Source organism: Macaca mulatta, chromosome X, assembly GCF_049350105.2.
Source record: "Macaca mulatta isolate MMU2019108-1 chromosome X, T2T-MMU8v2.0, whole genome shotgun sequence".
In the NCBI taxonomy this organism is placed as follows: domain Eukaryota; kingdom Metazoa; phylum Chordata; class Mammalia; order Primates; family Cercopithecidae; genus Macaca; species Macaca mulatta.
Window position 1 is genome coordinate 76767522 of NC_133426.1, and position 18555 is coordinate 76786076.

At 45.1% G+C, this 18555-nt stretch overlaps 1 protein-coding gene across 3 annotated transcripts; it reads right to left on the reverse strand.

Annotated features, from left to right (window-relative positions):
* Positions 1-2771: 2771 nt before the first annotated feature.
* Positions 2772-13323, reverse strand: P2RY4 (pyrimidinergic receptor P2Y4). 3 transcript variants are annotated; one of them, XM_077987486.1, is made up of 3 exons: positions 13233-13323; positions 11647-12693; positions 2772-6537 (listed from the first exon to the last, which is right to left on the reverse strand). In XM_077987486.1, the coding sequence occupies exons 2-3, from the start codon at positions 12684-12686 to the stop codon at positions 6477-6479; spliced, it is 1101 nt and encodes a 366-aa protein (XP_077843612.1). In that variant the 5' UTR covers positions 12687-12693; positions 13233-13323; the 3' UTR covers positions 2772-6476.
* Between the last annotated feature and the right edge of the window lie 5232 nt (positions 13324-18555).

The following is an 18555-nucleotide window of genomic DNA, read 5'->3' on the forward strand; positions in this document are numbered from 1 at the left end:
CCCGAGTAGCTGGGACTACAGGCGCCCACCACCTCGCCCGGCTAGTTTTTTGTATTTTTTAGTAGAGACGGGGTTTCACCGTGTTAGCCAGGATGGTCTCGAACTCCTGACCTCGTGATCCGCCCGTCTCGGCCTCCCAAAGTGCTGGGATTACAGGCTTGAGCCACCGCGCCCGGCCAGCAGGAATTCTTTATACATCTTAGATACCAGTACTTTGTCAGACAGATGTTTTGCAAATATTTTCTCCCAGTCACTGGTTTGTCTATTCATGTGGTAATGGTCTCTCTCTCTCTCTCTCTCTTTTTTTTTTTCTTTGGAGATGGAGCCTTGCTCTGTTGCCCAGGCTGGAAGTGCAGTGGCAATATCTTGGCTCACTGCAACCTCCACCCGCTGGGTTCAAGCAATCCTGCCTCAGCCTCCCAAGTAGCTGGGACTACAGGATCCCACCACCACACCCAGCTAAGTTTTGTATTTTTAGTAGAGATGGGGTTTTGCCATGTTGGCCAGGCTGGTCTCGAACTCCTGACCTCAGGTGATCCACCTGCCTCGGCCTCCCAAAGTGCTGGGATTACGGGCATGAGCCACTGTGCCCAGCCAGTAATGGTCTCTTTTGATGAGCAAAGTTTTGTTTGTGCTTTCATAGACTTTATTGTTTGGAATAGTGTTAGATTTACTGAAAATTGAGATAGTACAGTTTCCCTATTGTTAACATCTCACACTAGTATGGTATAGTTTTTACAATTAACATTGATACATTATTATTAACTACACTTTATTCAGAGATTTTCTTAATTTTTACCTAATGTCCTTTTACTGTTCCAGGATCCCATACAGGATATCCTATTACATTAAGGTATTATATGTTTGGCTCCCCTTGGCTTTGATGGTTTTTCAGATTTTCCTTGTTTTTAATGACCTTGACTCTTTTGAGGCATGCTGGTCAAGTACATTGTATGATGTCCTGCTACTGAAATTTGTCTGACGTTTTTTATCATGATGAGACTGAGGTTATGGGTTTTAGGGAAGAAGACCACAGAAGTAAAGTGCCATTTGTCATCACCTTATAACTAAGACACATAGTATCAACAAGATTTATCAGAGTTGTTGTTGACCTTGATCACCTGGCTGAGGTAGTGTTTGTCAAGTTTCCCCACTGTAAAGTTACTCTTTTTCCCCTTTTCCACTCTGTGCTCTTTGGAAAGAATTCTCAATAGTTCACCTTTAAGGAGTGGGCAATTATGCTGTCTATCCTTGAGGATGAAGCAGCTGTACGAATTATTTGAAATTTTTCTGGCCAGTGCGGTGGCTCAAACCTGTAATTCCAGTCTTTGGGAGGCCAAACTGGGCGGATCACGTGATTTCAGGAGTTTGAGATCAGCCTGGCCACCATGGTGAAACCCCGTGTCTACTAAAAATACGAAAATTAGCCGGGTGTGGTGGCGGGTGTGTGTAATCCCAGTTACTCGGGAGGCTGAGGCAGGAGAATCGGTTGAACCCAGGAGGCGGAGGCTGTCACGAGCTGACGTTGCACCATTGCACTCCAGCCTGGGTGACAGAGCAAGACTCCATCTCAAAAAAAAAAAAAAAAAAAAAAAAAAAAAAAAAAAATCTGCATTGCGGATTTGTTTCTAGCAATTTTTACAAGTTTTTGATAAAGTCTAATTTACCAAATTATTTCATATGTTTATTGTTTTCTGGGTTCTAATAAATCATTGCCTGCCCCACAGAGTTCTTGCTTGTCTGTATTTTATGATCCTTGTGTAGTGATAATGCATTGCGTTTGTAATAATGTAAGGCAAGTTTAAGTTTAAATTTTTTTTTTTTTTTTTTTTTTTGAGACAGAGTCTCACTTCATCACCAGGCTGGAGTGCAGTGGCGCAATCTCGGCTCACTGCAACCTCCGCCTCCTGGGTTCAAGGGATTCTCCTCCCTCAGGCTCCCAAGGGACTACAGGCGGATGCCACCATGCCCAGCTAATTTTTGTATTCTTAGTAGAGACGGGGTTTCACCATGTTGGCCAGGATGGTCTCGATCTCTTGACCTCTGCCTGCCTCGGTCTCCCAAAGTGCTGGGATTACAGGCGTGAGCCACCGCACCCGGCCAAGTTTCAAAAATTTAATAAAACTCCATAACTTTTCAGATGTGGGATTATTGCTCCTACATTTTTGGAATTTTATTCCTAATTCATTTTTAGACAGTTATGCCAGCCCTGCTTAATAAATTAAAAATAAACTTATTTTGGCAATGCCTTAATAAATTAAAAATAAAAACTGAAATTTTGAAAACCAAAGATATTTAAAAATGCATAAAAGTTTTCCAAAACCATCTCTGGTGCACCAAAATTAACCGATATATAAAGAATTGCTTTTGAATCAACTGTTGACAGTTCGGTTTTTCTGCTATCTTCTCACCTGGCAGGCTGGTCCTTTCCTACTTAGAGCTAGATCTTCCTTGATAACACAGGGCCCTGACAGGTCTTCCTGGACACTTCAGATATTCATTCATTCACTCACTTCATTCAGCAATATTTATTGACCACCTATTATGTTCTAGGCACTGGGGAAGACAGAGAAGTAAGTCAGACAACTACGTCCTTAAGAACTCGATCTATTGGATGACTGCTCAAATTCGGTTGACGGTTATTAATGCTGATTTACTACACATTAAGCATTCTCACATGCAGACTGTATAAAACTTTGCATGTGAAACGGAAGTGACAATATCAGACTACAATAGTATGTACACAATGAGTACAAGACAATTTGGAAGAATTTCAATTATTGAATTCAAGATTTATTAGGTTCTTGGTTTTCCGAGAAGTTTGTAACAGATGTGATAGAAGATTGCATACTGCTAATCTTGCTTTTGTTACAGAACTTTCTCAGAAAGGAGTTTGGTTGTATTTGATAACAGAACGTTATCATGGGAAAATCAGTTTTTAAGTCAGAAGAAAAAAAACAAGCAGTATGTAACAGACCCTGCTAGTATCCTACCCAATACCTATTATCCCTGTCTTCTTTACTCAGAGAACACCCTGTTTGGGGCAGCAATGTACAGTTATGTGTATGGGAAGCTGAGTACATTGCCTAGCTCTAACCAGTGAAGTGTAAGCAGAAGACTACTGGGTGGTGTTTCCAGAAAGGCTATTGTTTTCCTGAAAAAGAAAAAGGGCTGCCGGGCGCGGTGGCTCACACCTGTAATCCCAGCACTTCGGGAGGCTGAGGCAGGCAGATCACAAGATCAGGAGATCGAAACCATCCTGGCTAACATGGTGAAACCCCGTCTCTACTAAAAATACAAAAAATTAGCCCCGTCTCTAGTAAAAATACAAAAAATTAGCTGGGCGTGGTGGTGGGCGCCTGTGGTCCCAGCTACTCCGGAGGCTGAGGCAGGAGAATGGCATGAATCCGGGAGGCGGAGCTTGCAGTGAGCTGAGATCGCACCACTGCACTCCAGCCTGGGCGACTGAGTGAGACTCCGTCTCAAAAAAAAAAAAAAAAAAAAAAAAAAAAGGCTTAGTTGACCGGATTGTTTAGCCCCTTGCTATATGCCTTTACTCCTTTCCTCCCATGTATAACACAGACAAGGTGCTTGGAAGTTGAGCAGCCATTTTATAACCACAAAGATGAAAAACATACATTAAAGAGATGGTAAAGCAGGAAGCTGTAAGCATTCTCTTGAACATCTGCACCTACCCTGTACTGCTGACCTGGGGATTTTTGTTAAAACAAACACACACAAGAAACACATAACTTGTTGAGCCCTCCCCATGGGTTCCTGTTACATACAGTCAAATGCATTCCTAATTGATGGACTACCTCAAAAGGGAAAGGTTTCCAGGAAAAGTATTTTACTTATTATTTGGAGAGGGGAAAAACTTTTCCATTGAATCTGAAAAGCCATGTGATTTCCTGGAAAATGTAGAAAAGTATTTTTTACATTTCTACATACGAAAAAAGAAAAGAACTTTTCTTGGTCTGTATCTGCCCATGGTGGAGAGAAGAAGAGAAGAAATCTAGGAGTGCAGAGACATAAGCTAACTCCTGCCCTCTGACTAGGTGGTTTCCAGATAGTAGGTTTCTCTTACTAGAACAGTGCTTCCTAAAATGTGTCTTGGCATAGGAGGTCCTTGAGATGTGCCTTGCAGGAAAAAATGGTTCCCTGGTCCATAAGTCTGCTAAGTACTATATATAGAACCCCCTCCTCTTAGAAATTCACAGTGGATATTATGATGTTAAGGGCTCCAGATAAATCCTGTAGTAAAGAAACCTGCTTAACAATATTAAAGCCAGCCCCTTCAAAACTTAGTAGCACCTGGAAAATGTACTTGAGAAAATTTCATTAGAGAAATAAAGACAAAAATGTTAAAAAAAAAAAAAAATCAAACCAGCTTAAATCCTCAAAGAACCAGAACAGCAGCTACCCTCTGGAAAGGGATCTAGCAATATTTAGAGTGGGTAAAAAAAACAATGTTTTATTCACATTGCAGACAGAGGGCTATTGATTTAGTGAAGGGAATGAGATGTACAAAGAGCAGTAAGTTAAACATCAGTGAGAGGTAACACAAATTGGGCAGGTGCCATCAGCGTGGTGATTCCTGAGAGGATATCAGTTGATTCTTCTCTTGAGTTTTCCCAGTACATTTGTTTTCTTTCATTTTTTTGAGTTGGAGTCTCGCTCTGTCACCCAGGATGGAGTGCAGTGACATGATCTCGGCTCACCGCAATCTCCGCCTCCCAGGTTCAAGCGATTCTACGGCCTCAGCCTCCCGAGTAGCTGGGATTACAGGCGTGCACCACCATGCCTGGCTAATTTTTGTATTTTTACTAGAGACAAGGTTTCACCATGTTGGCTGGGCTGGTCTTGAACTCTCGACCTCAGGTGATCCACCTGCCTCAGCCTCCCAAAGTGCTGGGATTACAGGCGCGAGCCATCGCACCTGGCCCCAGTACATTTATTTCCTTCTTTCCATCAGTAGATCCAAAAACAGGACTAGAACCCCAAACTGTGGTACAAAATAGACAATAATAACCAGCCCGCTTCAAGAAAGATTTCATCTTCCTCTCTCTCTGGGAGAGTTCTTACATTTTAATAATGTATCTTTGACTGAAGAAGGGATAATTTTTCTTCCCATCTTGTGACCCAAATACATTAAGCTCTGGTAATCAAACCTATACCAAGGTACCCTCATAGACAGACTCACTCTTTGGTTCCACTCAGGTATTTCTGCTCTTCGTTTTGATGACAAGCCACATCTCATCTCATATGGGAAATAGCAGCTCTGTAGGTTATGGCAAGTAACCCATTAACTGGGTTATTCTGAAAACTTTGGAAAGAGGTGTGGTCATCAAGAAACTTTGGAAAGAGGTGTGGTCACCAAGAAATGCATGTAAAAAGTTCTTGATTACAAAAGTTATTTAAAATTGTCCTCTTAGTCAATGCCATCGGCTATTATCTATTGTATGCATAAACCCAGTTTTGCAGAGAATCAAGTATTTTTTTTGAGTGTTTCTGACCATCACATCCTCCTTGAATTCTCTTAGGCACTTGGCACTGTTGATTGCTTTCTTAATCTTTCTCTTTTTTTATTCAAAGTTTTTGTTTTTGTTTTTTAAATAACTATCCTAAACCCTGTTTTTGAAACTCTCTTCTCCCTCATGCAATGCCAGAGTCCCAAACTGTTTCCTCCCAATCCATCGCTATGGCCATCCCTTGGTGATCAGTTCTTAGCCCTCTGCTTCTCACACTCGAAGGTTCTTTCTTTGTCATGATCTTAACTATCACATCTAAGCAGCAGATTCAAATACAGAGTTCTAGTTCCATGATCTATGGCCATACCACCATGAACGTGCCCGATCTCATGATCTAGGAAGCTAAGCAGGGTTGGGCCTGATTAGTACTTGAATGGGAGTTCTTGTTCCATGTCCAGCTATGCTAAAGTTGAAAACCATTGAAAGGAAGTTCCCACCCACAGGAATTGTAAGTGATGTTTCGTCATCCGTTACTCCATTGACTCTTTGCAACAGTCTTCTGAAATGGGTGTTCTTATCCCAATTTATCAATGAGGAAACTGAAGTTCAGTGAGATCAAGTAACGTGTCTGAGATCATGCAGCTAGCGAGTATCAGATCAATGATTCAAAGCCAAATCCAGTTATCTCATGAAAATTGTTCCTTCTCTCTACCACACCTTATCGCTTCCTTTACCAAAATGCTGGCTTTCATCACATCAATGAAGGAGAGCAGAGTCCTGAGTGAAGCATTTAACTTAATCAGCTGGGGATTGTTGGATGAAGGAATAGAAAACATAAGCAAAGTGAAAGCTCAGGATGCGTCACCTTCCCCTCCTCCCTACATCCAGGTTAGCCTTACAGACAGGCCAAGTAGTGATTAGCCCACAGAGTGGAATGTGAAAGATGCTGGTTATGTCTACTTCCCCTCAAAACATCTTTCCAATGCCCTCCTACCCCCCTTGTTCCTAAAGTCCCCTAGGCTTTAATTCCTTGGGGTTCCTGTGGCCTCTCAAAGTGGAAATATACCTGGAAGAAGAAACAATAAACTGAATTACTAACATATAATCATTCAGAAAATATTTATTAAGCACCAGAATCTGAAGAGGTACTTAGAGCTTCACCAGAATCTGAAGAGGTACTTAAAGCTGAGATTATTATCTTCTTTTTACGGATGATGAAACTGTGGCTCAGAGTGTCTGAGTGACTCATTCAAGATGACACACCTGATCCCCATTTTCTGAACCAGAGCTCAGACTTGGGTCTTCTGATTTTCTGTTCTATGCTCTTTCCTTTCTATCACAGTAACTCAAGGGGTTTATAGGTGGGAACTCAAGACAAAAGTACATGAATAGTTAAATAACAATTCAAGATAACAGTAGAAGTAATGTTAGAAGACAATAAAAGTGTCCAATGACTGACAGAGACAATAATTGCTCTAGGAGTGACCTGTAAGGTCACTGTGGGTAAGAGTCAACAGAGAAGGCCTCGAACAGGAAGCAGGACTAAAGCCTGGCCTTGGAAACTGAATAGAAAAAGGGCAGCCCAAGAAGAAAGGGAGGGCATTCCAGTGTGGGGGACAGGAAAAATAAAGACAGAGGTGAGAAAACCCAAGTCTTGTTTGGAGAAAGAACGAAAAGACAAATTTAGCTAGATCTAGAAGAGAGACTTTTACTGGGGGATAATGGAAAATAAGATTCAAAAGACCCTCTTGAATTTCTGACAAAAGGATTTTGACTTGTCTTGTGGACAATAGTGAACTATGAAAGAATTTTGAGTAAGACAGTGAAACTCTGAAAGCAGTGTGTGGGTAGACTAATCTGGCAATATGCATTTTAGAGGATGCCTTTCGATGGGAAGAGATTGGAGATAAGGAAGACTAGTTAGGAGCCTATGACAGTCAGGGATAAGGTGACAAAAGCCAGTATTAGAATGGTAGTGCTGAGACTAAAAGGAAGGCCAATTGTAATTGGCAAGATGAAGAAAGAAATGTCAGAACCTGTGAAATAGGGAGAGACAAGAGTTGAACTTGCCTGAGAGTTTTCAAGCCTAGCTGACTTGAAAGAAGAGGCCATGAACAGAAATTAGCAAGACAGGTAGACAAACTGGTTCAGGGAGTTTTGCTTTTGACATCTTGGGGTGGAATTAACAATGGAAGGTCCAAGTGAAACTGTCTAGTAGGCAATTGAAGATGTAGAGGTGGAGGTTGGGAGAAGGGAAGGCCTAGAATTGAGTTGGCTTGAAGTAATGGTATATAAGGAGCCCTGGGAGTCAGGAGACCTGGGACTTTGCCTCTTCTCTGCCACTAACTTACTGAGTCATGGGCAAGCCACCTCTCTGGGCCTATTTCCTTCAATGTAAAGTGAGGGGGTGCGCAGACCCTATATGATCTCTGAGGTACTCTCAAGGACTATGAGTCACCTGCATGTATGGTCTCTCCGAGGCAAAATCAACAGTCCAATGAACAAAGGGCATTAAATAATCCCCAAATGCTATGACTCTGTGACCGATCTCAGGAATGCTATTTACTTAAGGAGCAAAAGAGAAGTCAGCAAAGGAGATAGAAAGCAATCAGAGAGATAAAAGCATGAGGAGAGAAATTCTAAAGCGAGAGGATAAAATAAGGAACTAAAATTAAAAGTATCACAATAAATAAGATAAATATTTACATCAAATAATGACAAAGGGATAGCATGTATATTAAGTAAAGAATACATGGGCCGGGCGTGGTGGCTCAAGCTTGTAATCCCAGCACTTTGGGAGGCCAAGACGGGCGGATCACGAGGTCAGGAGATTGAGACCATCCTGGCTAACACGGTGAAACCCCGTCTCTACTAAAAAAAAAAAAAACACTAGCCGGGCAAGGTGGCGGGCGCCTGTAGTCCCAGCTACTCGGGAGGCTGAGGCAGGAGAATGGCGTAAACCCAGGAGGCAGAGCTTGCAGTGAGCTGAGATCCGGCCACTGCACTCCAGCCCAGGCAACAGAGCGAGACTCCATCTCAAAACCAAAAAAAAAAAAAAAAAGAATACATTTAGATATATAAGAATACCACTAGGGTGCCAACTGAAGAAAGATGCAAAGAGTAAACATATGGGAAAGAGTTCAATCCCATGAGTAATCAAAGAAATGAAAAAATATGAAAATAATATTTAACCATCTAAAGAGATTTCTTCTAAAGTCCAATGCTAGCACTGCAAGGGAACTGGAACAACTCATATGTCATTGTGGTGTGGAAAATTTTTGCAGTCCTTTTGGCAATCATGATCCATAAAAACATTCATGCTCTTTGGTCTGGTAATCCCGCTTCTGGGAACTTATCCTAGAGACAGAATTACAAAGGAGAAAAAATCTATACACATTAAGATGTTCAAAGCACAGAAAAATTGAAATATATCTAAATATTCAATAATAGGGGAATAGTCAAATAAAATGTAATCTACTGACAGGTATAATTTTATGAGGCAATTGAAATAATAGACATGAAAGACTATAGCAACCAGGGAGAATATTTACAATAAAAGGTTTCTAGGCCAGGCGTGTAATCACGCCTGTAATCCCAGCACTTTGGGAGGCTGAGGAGGGCAGATCACTTGAGGTCGGTAGGTAGTTCGAGACCAGCCTGGCCAACATGGTGCAACCCCGTCTCTACTAAACATACAAAAAGTAGCCGGGCGTGGTGGTGCATGCCTGTAATCCCAGCTACTCGGGAGGCTGAGGCAGGAGAATCACTTGAACCCAGGAAGTGAAGGTTGCAGTGAGCCAAGAATTGTGCCACTGCACTCCAGCCTGGGCGACAGAGCAAGACTCCGTCTCAAAAAAAAAGGAAAGAAAAGAAAAGACAAACGACAGCAGGGTTAAGGTGTCAGTGGTAATGCTTTGTTTTTTTGTTTGTTTGTTTGTTTTTAAGGTGGGATAAAATGGGTGATGGAAGAGACTTGAAATAATGAAGAGAGGTAAACAAAGGAATAAGAAAGGGGACCACCTCTTATTCTGGGAACTTCAGGGAAGAAAGGCAGAAAGACAGGGCAAATATAGAGTAGTTATCATGAATGATAACTGGAAGTTGAAGCGTTAGAGCTTCTCAGTTTTGCAGGAGGCAAGGTAACTCTCTTAAGAGATCACAAGAAGGAGATGAATTTGGGGCTTTGTGGAGGTGGAAAAGACAGGAAACAGCTGCTGTGGAATGTTCTCTAGGAACACACCAGGCTAAGAGGAATGAGAGCTTAGACGTAGCTCCAGGATGTGAAGTTTTAGTGAGTCAAGCCAGCCTTGTCCTCTGGTTTCATCTGCAATTTCCTCCAGTCCTAGAAGAAAGGAGATTGGCCCAAGGTGAAAGTCAAGGTGTTTAAAGCTAAAGTGCAAGGGAAGACAGCCCTAAAGTAACAGATGAGAAAATTGGCCTGAGTCAGTTGGGATGGAAAAAGCAGCTTTACTGGGTGGGGACAGCAGGTTAGGGGAGGTGATGGGCAAAGAGGCCATGGTCATAGGAATAAAAGGAAGAGAGTGCAGATGAGGAACAGTGTATGTAACAATGGCTGTGAGACTGAGAGAACCAGTAAGAAGAGGAGAAAAAAGTCGGTTCATTTACTCCTAATGGCAGGAGTCCTGCGTAGCAAGAAGGTCCTGGATATCTAGGGAGAAAGTGGGAGCCTTTCAAAAAACAAAAAGGGAAATTTAGGAAAACTGAAGTCATTTTTTTTCTGCAGTCCAGCCCCAGCCCTACTCTACGGAGAGAGACCCCTTAGAAGCCAATAAGAAGTTGGTATCATTAGATAAGTAAGAGATCAGAGACAGGTCAGCAAGGGTGGGAAAAAACGAAAGGCAAGGCTGGGGTCTGACTCAGGAGACCAACAGGCTGGAAGGTGATTTCAAAGGGAGAAGGCCTGTAAGTGTGAGCCCACCCTTCTCAAGAATGCCTACCAAGAAATTCTTACTTCCCAAGGCTTAGGGGTTAGCTTCTCAATTTCCAATGCACCCCGCTCCCCTCCGCAACTTGATCCTGTAAGCCTGTAAGTGCTAAGATGGCACTGGAAGAGAGAAGCAATGAATGGGTGGGAAACTTTAAAAGGAACCTTCCCAGTCCTAGTGCTCCACCCTGGCCTCAAAGTCCTGAAGCCTGATCTGAAAGAGCTGGTGGCAGATTTATCATTTATTTGGGGCAGGAGCTAGAGAAAGGGGAGAGATCAGTGAAACGCTAGTTCTGGGCGTCAATTCCTGTCACCACCATCCTCTGCACAAATCTGCTCTACTCCTCAATGCCGGAACTTACAGCCATAGACATGAGAGCTCCACCCCCTCAGTCTGAGCCATCCACTTGTCCTTTCGTTAAGTACAGGAGAGCTGTCATATACATGTTCTGAGCAAACATCATAAAGAAGGTCCAGTCCCATTCCTGTCCTAAAGGCTGTTATCAGCTAAGGTCCCCACCCCATCACAGGACTTTAATTCATGCTGCGCACTAGTTCAACAGTGTCAGGCCCCCAGCTATATGCGGGGACCCTGGCATGCAGGCTCCCTGGGATCACACCCTATTGCAGTGCCTCGGTAAGCAAGACTAAGCTGTCTTTGAGGGAGAACCAGGAAGTTGGTGTGGGTGCTGCATATGGCACATCCTTGGCATCTGTGATATGGAAGTTGCCTCCACTTCCTGATTCTGGTTATCACCATCAGATACGTCAGGCCAATCCTGAGATGACTCTGCCTGATCCACCCCTTCAGCTGAATGCTCTGGTCTGGCTGGAGAAACACATGCTATAGGAGGCTGTGGGGGAAATGGGACAGGGAAAGAGGACTGGGGAAGATTTTCAGGAAGACTTGTAGGATCAATGGCCCCAGGAAGGGACAGAAACAATGAGAAAGGAGTAGAAGGCTGGCATTGGCTAAAAAAGAGTGGGCAACTGAAGGGGTTATGAGAGATGAGATCACCCATAATGTCCCTGTCTCCCTGCAACCCTCAGGGCGAGGGCTTCTATCCAGAGCCTGGAAAACAGGAGGAAGCGCCTTAGCAGGTATCACTATTGGGTTCCCTCACCTCTGCCCTGCACTCACCCCCTTTTCTCTCACTTCCCGGCTTCCCGTGTTACAATCTATCTGCCCTAGGAGTAGAGAAGCTACTGTCCTGGGGGGTGGCTGCCCACCTGCAGCTGCTATCCTCAGGCAGGGACACTAGTGCCAGGGAAGAGGCAGCCGTGCGGGGCTGGGGCTTGCCACCACCACAGAGCTGATGGAGCTGACGTCGATATTTGTCCCCAGTGAGCAAGTAGAGCACAGGATCCAGGCAGCTGTTGGCACTGGCCAGGGGCCGAGTCACTTTATAGACCACGTTGACGATGTTCAGCACTCGGCAGTCAGCTTCCAACAGCCTTGCCAGGTAGTAAATGGTGCGGGTGATGTGGAAAGGCACGAAGCAGACAGCGAAGACGGTCAGCACCACAGCTATGGTGCGAAGAGATCGGAGACGAGAAGAAGACTGTGCAGCGCCTGGCAAGGGCTGATACAGGCGACGGGCCATGAGCCCATAGCAAACAAGAGTGACGAGGCAGGGCACGCCAAAGAGCAGCCCCATGACCGCCGAGCTGAAGTGCACATAGTGGTCAAACTCTTCAGGCCGAGTGGTGTCATGGCACAGGACGGTGTTCCCTCTGGTGCTGGTTGTGACGAAGAACAGGTTGGGCGCGAGGCAGCCGGCTACGACCAACCAAACTGCCAGGCAGATAAGGCCTGCGAGGCGAGGGCGGCCCCAGCGTAGTGCCCGAAGTGGGTGGCAGATGCCCAGGTAGCGGTGCACGCTAATGCAGGTGAGGAAAAGGACGCTGCAGTAGAGGTTCCAATAGAAAAGAAAGCGGACGAACTTGCAGATCTCAGTGCCAAAGGGCCAGTGGTTGCGGGCTGCATAATAGTAGATGAGGGTGGGCAGCGACAGCACATACAAGGTGTCTGACAATGCCAGGTGGAACATGTAGGTGGCAGTTGCATCCCAGGGTCGGAGGCGGAAGATGAAGAGCCACAGGGTTGGGGTGTTAAGGCCCAAGCCCAGCACAAAGACAACTGCATAGCTCACAGGAAGCAGGATGAACTTGAAATCCTCATCAAACCAACAGTCCAGCTCCACCTCACTGCTGCCAGGACCTAGGCTGAGGCCTATGGATCTCAACAGCGAGGACTCTGTACTGGCCATGGCCCCCCTGGAGATGGAAAGGGGAGAAGTGAGGGTGGCAGGATTTCCCTGCCCACCCCTATCCCTGAGCTGGGGCAAAAAACGCAGAGAGCAGGGAGAGCAGTGGTTGAAGCGCTAGAGAGAGCTGACAGGAGTGCATCTGGGTGCACTCAGGCTAGCCAGGCCCCTACCCAAGCTCCCTTGGTCCAGCTTGGGGAGTGGTGGGCAGCAGGCAGTGCTGGGGCTCAGGCAGGCAGCCCGTGGGTTTGGGTTGTTCTCACTCTGCAGCTCACTCTGTCCCTAAGAGCCTGGCTGGCTTAAGAGGGTGGAGGCCTCCCAGCACTATCCAAAGTGGGAAGATACCCAGACACAAAGTGTCTCCTGACTCCTCATCACAGCTGTGTCCCTGGAAGAGGAGTGTCTCTCCCCACAGTGCCTTCGCCTCTCCTAGTGCCCTGGTCACAGTGTCTCCAGATGACATTTACCTATGACAGCTTCCCCACTGCCCGCCTACAGCCCAGGAGCCCCATTGCCACCCTTGCCCAAGAACCTTGGCACGTCTCCTACCTGGTCCCCTTGAAGCTGAGCTCAGCTGACTCTGTCACCTTTCCCCTTGGCAGCCAGAGGGCATATCCAAGGAGGTGGAGTTGGAGGTGGGGCCTGTCCCTCCTCCCATCTGGGAGATCCAAAGAGTTAGAAAGGCCCTTTACAATGACCTAGTCCAACCCTACTCATTGTACAGATTGGGAAACTGGGGCCCAGCGAGATTACTATTTAACAGCTTTGAAATGACTGCAGGAGGAAGCACACGAGGAAACATCCAAGTTTACCGATGAAGAGCCAGGCCCCTGGAGATAGATTACAGGGGGATCATACAAGTCTGTGTAAGCGAGCAGAAACATGGGAAATGAATTTTCACATGGGCAAATGCAGGACAACACATTGAAAGATTTTAGAAAATCTAAACTACTGATATTTAATACAAATCTCAATCTCATATGCATATCATTACAACGAATGCTTATATAGCACTTAGTATGTGACAGGCATTTTTCTAAGTGCTTTATACTTATTAATGACTCCATAGGTTCTCTATGAACTAGGTACTATTATTGTCTCTGCTCTGCTGATGAAAAAATGAAGGCACAGAAAGTTTAGGTGTCTTGCTAGTTAGTGGTAGAGTCAAGATTTGAACCAAGGCAGGCCTGCCTTTGGATCAGGCTCTAGCATCCATGACTTAATTGCTGTGCTTAAGTTGCCTCTCTAAGCCACTAGCTATGATCCAGGAAAGAATCAACAAATATTTATGGGAGACAAAGGCAGGCAGATCTCTTGAACTCAGGAGTTCAACACAAGCCTGGACAACGTGGCAAAACCCTGTCTCCACAAAAAATACAAAAAATTAGTCGGGCGTGGTGGCATGCACCTGAAGTCCCAGCTACATGGGGGGCTAAGGCAGGAGGAGTGCTTGAACCTGGGACGTTGAGGCTGCAGTGAGCTGTGATCGCGCCACTGCACTCCAATCTGGGTGTCAAAGTGAGACCCTGTCTCAAATATAAATAATTTTTTTTAAAACCACAAATATTTACTGAGAGTCTACTTTTGCCTGGTCCAGTTCCAGTTACTGGTAATTCCTTAGGAGTAGACGAAATAGACAAAAACTCCCGCCCTAATGGTACTTACATACTACTGGGGGATAACAAAATTAATAAGTAAAATATGTAGATTGTGATCATCATTATGGAGAAAAATTAAAGAGGGAAGGAAAAGGGTAATAGAGAGAGTCGTTTTTTTAAGTATTAGGAGTGAAACCAGGCACAGTGGCTCACACGTCTAATCCCAGCACTTTGGGAGTCCGAGATAGGAGGATCACTTGAACCCAGCAGTTCGAGGTTGCAGTGAGCTATGATCACACCTCTGCACTCCAGCCTCAATGACAAAGCAAGACCCTGTCTGTAAATAAATAAATATTAAGGGTGACTTTTGAATAAAGGCCAGGTGTTGTGAGAAGGGGAAAAGTAAAAAATGAAGTCAGAGAGTTTGGCAGGGACCAGATCATGAAGGTCCTTGGAGGCCGTTGTAAAGGACTCTTTGGTGAATGGGAAGGCACTTAGGATTTAGAGAAGAGAGGTGTCATCTGACTTACATTTTAGAAGGCTCACTGGCCAGCTCTATGTTGAGAATAGACTGCAGGGCTGGAGGTACAGGGGGAAGACCAGTCAAGAGGCTATTGCTGATAGAGATGATGGTAGCTTGGATCACAGTGACGGAGATGATGAGAAGTGGTCAAATTCTGGATATATTTTTTTTAAGTAGGGACAGCGAGATTTACCGATATGGGGTATAAGAGAAAGAAGAGTCAAAAATTGCTCCAAGATGCCTGACCTGAGCAGCTGGAAGAATAAAGTTACTGTTGACAGAGATAGGAGTGGGTTTAGGGGAAAGACTGGGAGTTCACTTTTCAGCCTGTAAATTTTGAGATGCCTGTTATACATGTAAGAGGAGATGGCCAGGAGACAGTTCATGCCTCCTGGAGGATACTAGCCAATACATTTCCCATACAGACTCTACCCCTTTCTATACAGTACCCCTCATCTCTCTTGATCACTCCCAGAGACTTGGTCTGAATATAGTGGAGAAGGTGCAGAGAACAAGCCTAGAGGTTTGAGAGCCAGGTGTAGGGACTGTCAGCAGCTCAGGATCTGGGGCTCCTGAAGCCAACTAAGCCTCCGTAAGTATGTCTTAGGCACTAGAGGCAAACCCGGTCTGGAGGACTCTGAGGATGAGGTAAGCAGTGCCTTTGGGGAGGGGTGAGCAGGCTGGAGCAGAATCCACTCTGCATGGAGCTGAGAAGCAATGGGGACTCTGAATTTACTTGATCCTCAGGTCCTGAGAATGTCACCCAGCTGGATACCGGGAGTGAGAGGAGGAGGCGGACTTGCAAAGGAGGCTCTAGAATTTAGAATCTAGATCTCTCAGAAAGCTCAGAAACCTGGATGGGGAAACTGAAGATCCTTGCCCTGTGGTAGAGTAAGGGGTGGAATAAAAGGTAGCAGTGGAGGGCACAGTCATAACCTGAGTCCTGGGCAGCTGACTACTGTGACACTGCATAAGAGGCCCGGGTTTCTGAAGCCAGACGGACCTGTGTTTAAATCCTTGCTCTTCCACTTATTAGTTATGTGAGCCTGGGCGCCTCTTTGTAACTTCCATTCTTCACCAGTGAAATGGGAATGATAACACCAAGGGTTTCTTGAATATTGAATTGGTTACCAGGTGTGGAAGCACTTTGTGAACCATAAAATGCTGCAAGTTTATAAGGTGCTGCAAGTGTTTTTTATTACTGCTTTGCTCCCAGGGATGAACCTGGCCTCTGCAGAGGTGGACAAGCGTGTTTTGAAGTTTGGTGTACACCCAAGGAGAAGCACTACACTACAGAAGCCCCAGCCTGAGCCAGCTTCCTGCTCCCACTGCTTCAGGCTGGTTCACCTCTGCTACATTTCCCCTGACTTAGCTCTGCTACGTTTCTGCAGGTCCCGACACAGCTGCAGCGGCTGCTGCTGCCACCACTGCCGCCCAGTGGCTATTTCAGGAAAAGACCTCTCCCAACCCTCCCCAACCAGCACCCCTGATTGGCTTTTACTATCCTCACCCGGGGCCAAGAGGAATGGAATGCAGCGGATCAGCCTCACTCTCTTCTGTGAAACTCTTCTTTACTTTGGTTTCTGTGACTTTGCTTTACTCCGGTTCTCCTCTTCCTCTGGATGTTCCTTCTGGCCCCTTCCCTGGCTCTTTTTTGCCCTACTTTCCCCACATGTGAGCCTTACCCCAAAGATTCCTCTCCTCTCCTCTCCTCTATCTCCCTCTCCACCATCTCTCTCCCCCCTACCCCCACCCTCTCTTCCCCTTCTCTCTTGGAACATCTACTCTCATGATTTCAACTATGACTCAGAGGTTATCAAAAATTGGTAATGGCCAAGAGACTCCAGCATACAGATCTCTCTCTAATCAAAATGCATCTCTCCTTCTCTCACACTTTTATCACATTTCATTTCTACAGAGATGGCATATACCACAGGCAGCCTAGAATTATACTCATTTGTGGTTTTGGCCATCTCCTCCTGATCCTCCCACCCCCATACCAGAACCAGAGCTCCTTGAGAACATGTACCTCATTGTACCTCTGTCTTTCCCATAGCCTTCCAGGTGAAGTTATTATAACATATGTTCTAGATATTTTATTTCCAATTATATTCTCTGCTGTCCCCATAAAAATGCCTTCCAACTCAGAGTTAAGAAAACAAGTACCTTGCACATAGTAAGTGTTCAATAAATAGTTGTTGAATGTTGAATGAATGAATAACTTAATTATAATTTGTTGAATTGAATGGTTCCCACATCTATAATCTAAGCCCTATATATATTGTTTGCTACAGGACACACACACTTGGGTATCTCATTGACGTCTGGAATTTAGTATGCAGAAAAAGTTTACTATTTTTCTCATGACAGAGATAAATAAGATGTACAAATACCATTATTGCTGACACCCTTCCATTGCCCTACTCCTCCAGTTTGTTCCAGTCCTCTCCCTCTTGGCCCTTCACATCTACTATTCATAATTGTCTTGATGACAGTTTCTTTGCAAGATTTTCTGTTTCCTTGGAGCTTTAAGAAGGAAACGGAGAAGAGGCATGATTTCTAATATCTTTCTCTGAGTTAAGAGGAAAGGAAGGAAGGAAGGAAGGAAGGGAGAGAAGGAGGGAAGGAGGGAGGGAGGGAGGAGGGAAAGGAGGGATAAAGGTAGGAAGGAAGGGAGAGGGAAGAAAATGAGGGAGGGAAGGTAAGTGATATAGTGGAAAAAATGCAGGCTTGGAGTCAGACAGACCTAGGGTTGAACTCTGGCTCCATTGCCTGGCAGCTGTGACTATGGATAAGTCTTTCTGAACCTCCATTTCCTCATATGTAGAATGAGGATGCTAGCACCTAGCTTGTTGTGAGAAGACAATGAAGCAATGCATGTAAGGAACCCAGCAGAGTGCCCTCATTGTCGTTATTGAGAATTAAAGTATAGGTGTATTTGGAAGGTGTGAGGTCCACTCCAATTGGCTGAATTTTCTTTCTTTTTTTTTTTTTTTTTTTTTTTGAGACTGAGTCTGGCTCTGTCGCCCAGGCTGGAGTGCAGTGGCCGGATCTCAGCTCACTGCAAGCTCCGCCTCCCGGGTTTACGCCATTCTCCTGCCTCAGCCTCCCGAGTAGCTGGGACCACAGGCGCCCGCCACTTCGCCCGGCTAGTTTTTTTGTATTTTTTAGTAGAGATGGGGTTTCACCGTGTTAGCCAGGATGGTCTCGATCTCCTGACCTCGTGATCCGCCCGTCTCGGCCTCCCAAAGTGCTGGGATTACAGGCTTGAGCCACCGCACCCGGCCCTGAATTTTCTTTATGAAGTGAACAAATGGAATTACTTGCTGAGAGTAAGTGGAACAAGACAGTCACTCAACCTTGACGGAAAGGAGTAGTGATCTGAAGCCCTGGATGTCTAAACTTACTAATGAAATCATGGGGAAATGACTGGCTCCACATAGTTGTACCCAAGTTAGCTTTGTTCATATGTATTATCTGTAGTGTGCCCTTTTTGTCTTTCTACACACCCAACTTTATCTCCAGCAAGGCTGTTAACAACCTTAGAGTGGAGACCAGGACTAGTTTGTTCAGCGCCTAGGACAGCACAGGAAATCTGTTTCTGCGATTTAATCCATCTATCTCCGTTCCATCCTCCCCCACTGAGCTAATGCCTCATCCACATCCCACTTGAATCTTTTGCTATGTTTTCAGTTGCAATAACAGAAAATCCCAACTTAGATGACTGTTTTTAAAAAAGGAAATATATTAT

Coding starts and splice junctions, on each gene's coding strand:
- P2RY4 (XM_077987486.1), bottom strand. CDS start 12,686: ATGGCCAGTACAGAGTCCTCGCTGTTGAGATCCATAGGCCTCAGCCTA. Junction 6,538..11,646: donor CCTGAGGATAGCAGCTGCAG/GTGGGCAGCCAC, acceptor TTCTTCTTCCAG/GTATATTTCCACTTTGAGAG.